The sequence below is a fragment of the Parasteatoda tepidariorum genome, chromosome 7 (assembly GCF_043381705.1).
Source record: "Parasteatoda tepidariorum isolate YZ-2023 chromosome 7, CAS_Ptep_4.0, whole genome shotgun sequence".
Taxonomy (NCBI): domain Eukaryota; kingdom Metazoa; phylum Arthropoda; class Arachnida; order Araneae; family Theridiidae; genus Parasteatoda; species Parasteatoda tepidariorum.
This window is the reverse complement of record NC_092210.1, coordinates 33,111,045-33,118,178: the sequence shown is the minus strand read 5'-3', so window position 1 is coordinate 33,118,178 and position 7,134 is coordinate 33,111,045. Positions and strand designations below refer to the sequence as shown.

The window sequence follows — 7,134 nt, the reverse complement described above, 5'->3', positions numbered from 1 at the left end:
GTAATTCGTTAAACCTATTAGAAATGTGCTATAGTATAATTCGTGATATAAATCAAAAATCGTCAAATAAATTCGTAATATATAAATTCGTGAAAAAAAGCACTTTCGACAAAATACTAAAATAGAGATCTATCGACAAAGACTACTCACTTCTGCCTAGCTTATGCTCTCTCTGGTTATTTCCGTTTTTAAAAACGCTATATGTTGAGCCATGTCAGCTAGATTTGGCATGTGACATTTTCAGTGGCAATCATTGGTCGATTTTCTAGCGTTGCCATTCGGGGAGTTGTAATGAGGCTTTTTTTTGTCGCCGTGTAAGAGAAATATATATATAGATGTTCTAAAAATTTATTTACTTTGTTTCGCTAACAATTTCCTAAGTTTCTTAAGTGAACAATTCGATTTTTTAATATTACAAATTATGTATATGTTACATAGGGGGGTATAAGAATTTTAGAAAGGCTTAGTTGGGGCATGGTACAAAAAAGGTTGGGAAACACTGGTCTAACACATCACTTGAAAGAAGTCGTATTTTTAATTTTTTTTTTATCAAGAACTATTCAACTGATTATTTTAAATTTTGGATTTTGTAAAAACTTGTACAGAAATTGTTCTAATTCAAATTTTTTTGTTTATTATTAAAATAAATAATAGAAAATAATAAATAACTAAGAAGCATATTTTTTACATGAAATTATCTTCGAATAAATAAATTTTATAATTACATGGGAAAACTTTTTCATCCGCTTCTTTAATTCTACAGATGGGTGATTCTCACGAAACATGACAATTCGGACCAAAAAAATTTCTTCAAATTTGAAGTCTTCAAAATAATCTAACATTTTTTTGTATACTTCTTTAGCTACACTTATTAATATATTATAGACAGCAGTGTAGTTTATTGACATTTGCTCGAGAAAAAAAATAAAATAGAAATTCACCAAATCTTGAATGCCAGGAAAATGACATATTACCTTAGAAGTTTAAAAAACAGTCATTTTAAGTAAGTAACTCAACTTAAGCCTTTACGTTAGATGAACCATGAATAACTTAAACTAATTCTTTTTATCCACTGTAGAAAGAAACGAAAAAAATTTTGTTGCTGATATGTGCAGAATAAAATTGTGTATAATAATCAATCATTAAATAAATAAATAACTTTGATTACATCCAATCATATTACAATCATACATAAACTTGATATTAGGTTAATATTTGCTTTCCCCCTTTACAGTATTAGCAATTAAAAAGAATTTCTGGTAACACTTCAATGTCCTGGCATTCATAAGCCAGGATAATGACAAAATCGCCATTTTATAGCATATAACTTTACTTTAATTTAATATTTTGGCCGAAGACGTTTATATTCTGCAGAAAACAACAGTATTTCTTAAAATAACTCAGATAAATCTATGTAGTTTTTGTTATTAATGATTTCAAGAAGCCAGGAAAATGACAGCATAAAAACCTACTCACCTTGAAAAAATTTTTGAAATAGATTTTGAGCCAGAAAATTGGTTCTTTATTCATGCAACAAGACATGTTCAGATAGGAGTGTATCTAATCAATCTATTAACATTAGATATTGATTCCTGGCGCGATCTATTTTAGTTATAAATCATTAAATAAAAGTAGCCAGGAAAATGACAGATTTTCATGGGACAAACAAATTATTGACTGGAGAAAAAAAATTTTAAACGAAGTTTTAGTAAACAGTACCCTCTGCGTATATTCTAGAAATGCTTACATAGGATAAGACCAGCTTTTGAAGCTAGTTATTATTGGAAATATTGTTTGGGACATGCCAGGAAAATGACATTTTGATATTCAATTAAATTTTTTAAGTATACAAAACAGTCAATGCTAGAGCAAAGTCATTTTAAAATGCTAACAGCAACGCTATTTATTAATTTTTTTTTAAAAAATGTTCTTTTAGTATTATAGTATTAGATCTTGGAGCAAGGGACAGTGAACGCATGTTTTGTGAGAATCGCCCAGATATGGTGAAATACGCAAAAAAGTAAATTAATATTAAGGGCAGGGGTCTGTCCAGACATTTTGTGAAAGGTCCGTTTTTCGTGAAATTGTGAAAAAATTACTCACATTCTTTCAACCAGGGTCCGCTTTTATGAATTTGTGCAAATAGGGTCCGGTTATTGCAAAAATCTTTTTCAAGGAGTTTTTAAATTGTAAATAGATACAAGATTATGCTCGGCACTGTAAAACTATAATAAAAAAAATTTTCAAAAATAAACAGCAATTGCTGCTTCTAAATTAGAGGTGCAACATTTGGTATTTAGCCTATACTGCTGAATGCAGAATATTAATTTCGGACGAATAATGGAAGAATCGTCTGCCGAAGACAAAACTTAATTCGTTTACATCCATCTTTCTTGTTTTCTGCCCTGGGAAGGGTTTATTCGAAACAAAATAATAATGAAGATAAACAAATTTGTGAAGGGTCCGATTAAAAGAAAAATCATTTTGTGAAGGGTCCGTTTTTAAGTTAAAATATTTTGTGAAGGGTCCGTTTTTAAGTTAAAATATTTTGTGAAGGGTCCGTTTTTATGAAAAGATATTTCGTGAAGGATCCGTTAACGGACCCAAATTTCTTCTAAACAGACCCCTGAAGGGGTTCAAACTACCGGCTTCTTTACTGACCAAACTATTGAATCATATTTCCCAAATCGCGGCTACCCCAACCCCTCTGCTTTGAGAGTCAAGATTCTGTCGAAAAAGAGTATGTTTATTCATAGAAAGTGCGTTTTGCGTCTGATTTTGTAACTTAAAATATCGTCTGTTCTAAATAATGAGCATATTTGATTTTAGGCCTTCGAACCATTAAGATTCAAAATCTGATCGTTAGATCAAAAGTAATTTAAAGTGTGCACTTTTAACTTTGAACAAGTATACAAAAACAATCATTAATCAGTGTTTCAAAAATAAAAATGAAATCAATAAAAAATAAGCATTAATTTAAAATTAGTTTTAAAACGTTTTACGCGGTAAAAAAAAAAAAAATATTAAACCCAGTATTACTACAGTGGGAGTTCGTAAAAGAATTAATTTTCTAAATATGATCTATGATTGGAAATTTTATCATGTTTTTCTTTTGAAAATTTAAAAATTTAGATTACTTCGATATTTAATTTAGATATAGTTACCTATATTTCTTATCTATATAATAACTTAGATTTTTTTAAAATAAAGTTCTATAATAAGACCGTTTCATTCTTTCTTCTAATCAACACCTAATTCAAAAAGGGGTATGCCATTTGTTTATGTTTTCAGACAAAAGAGATGCATGAGCAAAGCTAAAGTAAACTAAATTAATTCCTGTTATCAGAAAAGTCCCAGCTTATATTTACAAAAATTATAAAAATTCGTTAAAAAGTTACATTTTGAAGGAAAAAAATTATCCAAGTTTAATTTACGATTCGTGTACTTTTGTTGACAGTAAATTAAAAATCACAAATAATTTATTCATAAAACATTTTAACGCCGAAAATAGCAATTGATTTTATTGGATTAAAATCATTACTTAGTTATAACAACAAAATCTATTACAAATAAGTTTTGATTTAATTTGTTTAGTGCATAATTGAAAAGAGTTCACTTTTTTTCTTTAAAAAAACTATTTAATCTATGCAAGTTGAAGAAAAAAAGTTTCTTAAACCAGAAACTTTAATTTTTAACTTATATTTTCCTTGGTCAAAATTATTTCCATATCTACATTTATATAAAAGAAAACGTTGATTTTTGCTGATCATCGTCTAAAACACATTAGAAATACTGTTAAAAAAAAACTAATTTTCAAAGTGAAAGTTTTTATATTCAACATATAGATCAACAAACAATTACAAGAAAATTATCTATATAATTCCTTCCGGTCCAAAACTAAAAGAGTTTCATTTCATTCCAATAGCAGACCTATCACGCGATTTGTCGTTTAGAATATTTTTTTTTTCAATTATTTCTCAATAAAGACAAGGTAAACAGTCCAGTGTGTATACCAAGGTTACATTAATCGCCAAAACAAAAATAGTACGAGGCTTATGAGAGAATAACAGCAATTTTAAGACATTTTAGTTTGTACAACTATTTTAAAAAATAAAGATTTGATAAAACTGATTTACGATTCAATGTTGATATTCATAAAATTTGTATAAAGTTTAATTGAAATCAGCCGTCCTTGATGTATGTAGATCCTTTAACAAATTTGAACGATGACATTTTAGGGAAGTATTGATCGTCTTCAGCGAATAACAAGTGGTATTTTTATAACATTTTAGTTTGAATTATATTTAGCGTGATAAAAGTAATTAGCGTGATAAAAGCAATGTTGCTCAAAAAATTATTCTGATGCAATTAAACTAATTTAACTCTTTTTTTTCTTGACATAGGACAAATGTGATTCATGAACAGGAATAAATATAACGCTTGTATTAATTACTTATTCTACTGAAGGAATACTTCCAGTTTAGAAAAACAACAGCAGTTGCAACGATTCCAACACACGGATAAAGTAAAAAAAAACGTGAATTTTGTCGAAAGTAAATTTTCTAATAACTTTATTTTTGTTTTTGTTTTTTATTTTCGCTTAGTTAGATTCATTACGATGAAAATAACTATTAGAAAATATAAAAACTAGTGTAGAGAAAAAATTTTGATACCTCTCAACCAGGGTTGGCAAGTTTTTGACACATGACAGCTTTTACCGGTTTTTACCATGGTTTTTACAGTCATGTAAAAAAACCTCTGTCAAAAACGTCAAAAACCCATAGTTTTGTCTAGCTTATTTCTAATATTTAAGAAATGCCAAATTTTAAATTCTTCTTTTTAGTTCTTGAATTTATTAATAGTTTCAAGCTTTTTCGTTTGTTTGTTTATTTCTAACAATTAAGAAGTGCAACATTTTGAATCCTTTGCAAATCAAGCTATAATGATAAAAGTAAGTATCACTATTTTCAATAAGTATATTACAATATTTCTGTATGAATGTATATCCTTCTATAAGAATACATGTATATAGTTGCAGCATTAATAGCAATCATTTACAACATTCATTTAGAAAGGCAATTATGTGAAAATAATATATTGTTCGCTATATGCCATAAATTAAAGGAAATAGTAGGTTTTTGACTGTCTTTACCGGTAAAAACGCGGTTTATACCACTGTCATGTCAAAAACCAGTTTTTGACGGCAAAAACCCAATCCTGCTCTCAACACCACTATTCTCCAAACCATAAGCATTTGTATTTAAAAAAATTGAAGTGTTTTTCAAAACATGAGTAAAAAACGCAAAACGAATCATTAAAATTTATTAAATTTTCTACGAACGGACATTGCGTCAAAATATGGAAATTTCTATCTCCAATCAGTGGCCGATACAAATTTGTAAAAAGTCTGAGACTTGCAATATATGCATAACACAATTGATTACGAAGCAAGATCTAAAATAATAAGTAAACGATTTAATCAGTCTTCAATCAACGTCAGGATTCGAAACCGGAAATCTGCTTAACAAGAGAGACAGTTAGTCCTTAGCATCTCTTTCATATTGCTAAAACAATTTTAAAAAACAGGAAAAAAAAATTTGGTGAAATCCTAGAATGCACAAAGATGAGTCTTGATTGAAACAATTACGTCAAAAAGTTGAGAGTTTGCGTTTCGTCAAAAATCACGTGAGTTTGCAAAGTGCTAAAAATAACGAAATACAGGTCAAAGATTGCTGAATTGTCAAAAATAGAAGCATTATTTCTGGAAGTACATTGATTTGTACTCTTTGTGAACAAAACTTGATGAAAATTTGCTCAAAAAAATTATGGGGCTTTAAAATTGTACTATACTTTGTAACTGTACTTTGAAATTGTAATTTATAAAGTAACAAATATTTTTAAGTCTCACTTACCCACAAGTGCAAAGCTGACAAATGCATTTCTTTCTAGCTGATGGCATCGGCATTTTTTTTGTTTCGTTGAATATTATTTCAATGTATATAAATCCTTTATAATTCTATCATAATACACAATCCCTTACATGCGACCAACATCAGGCAGGAATCAGTTTGAAAGGAAGACACAAGCTCCTAAAAAAAAAGAAAAAATATTACTTGAATATTCCCCTTTGAAAAACAACTCTTACTTTTTATATAACAAGGCGTACATTAGAAAGTAAGGTCAGTCGAGCGCAAACAATAAAATATTCCTTCAGCTAAGAAAGAATAAATGATGTCGAACTTTCAACAAACAAAGAATATCGCAATTGAATGTAAAATGATGATCAAGGTTATATAAATATGTTTGTAAATATTTCGCAGATTTCAGCATAAGTTATTGGAAAAAGATCATAAAAACTTAAATTTCAATGTAGATCATAAATCATAACAGATTAATATCAGATGTATACTTTTTCATATTGAAATCTAGATCATAAATGGAAACACTTAACACTAGAAAGACTGAAATTTAGTATATACCTATATTGCCCAAAAGCAGTGGATTGTAAAAGTATAAATAATGTGTAAAGAAATTTGTTTAAAATTAATTTTTAATATTTTTTATATTATTTACAGTTATATAACAAGTTATTAGTAAATATTATCAATAAAAAAAATTATATGTTGTACAAAATGTTAAGAAATTGTGTCATTATATACATCATTGTTTTTCTAATTGAAATTAAAAGCAGTCAAAATGACTTCCTTAGGCAATCTAGTGTTAAATACCAGGAAGAAGACTATAAAACGGGTTCTTTTGCCGAGTCCGGTCAAAAACTAGTGGGTAATAAAAATATGAACGGGTATCTGGTACATCACTAATTCTCTGTAATCATTTCATCAACAGCAGGAATGTATTCAGAGGTTTATTTTCCCCTCACACCCGTTAGTCAGTGTTCGCTTTCAATAACAAAGGTTCAATCATAATTGTCCACATTATATCACATTTTGCCATTTAAAAACGTATGGAAAAGTACCAGACGCATCCATCTTTACACAAATTTGCATTTATTTGCAATGCTTTCATGCGAACTGGTTAATCAGTTATATATACTGCGGCATGTTAATTTAATATTACGAAAGATGACCCAATTACGCGTATCAACTTTTCATTTGCGAAACTTTTATATCCAGT

The 7,134-nt window shown here is 28.4% G+C and overlaps 2 protein-coding genes across 6 annotated transcripts in view; one reads left to right on the top strand and one right to left on the bottom strand.

The window, feature by feature from the left end:
- The window catches only part of LOC139426007 (uncharacterized), a 491,229-nt gene that overhangs the window by 188,341 nt on the left and 295,754 nt on the right, over window positions 1–7,134 (top strand). The gene's annotated exons all lie outside the window — the stretch shown is intronic.
- The window catches only part of LOC107438339 (SAXO downstream of blistered), a 96,260-nt gene that overhangs the window by 39,076 nt on the left and 50,050 nt on the right, over window positions 1–7,134 (bottom strand). For all 5 annotated transcript variants that reach the window (XM_043048000.2, XM_043047999.2, XM_043047997.2 and 2 more), the window contains exon 2: window positions 5,913–6,089. In XM_043048000.2, coding sequence (XP_042903934.1) covers window positions 5,913–5,965 — 53 coding nt within the window. In that variant the 5' untranslated portion in view covers window positions 5,966–6,089. The remainder of the gene's footprint in view (window positions 1–5,912; window positions 6,090–7,134) is intronic.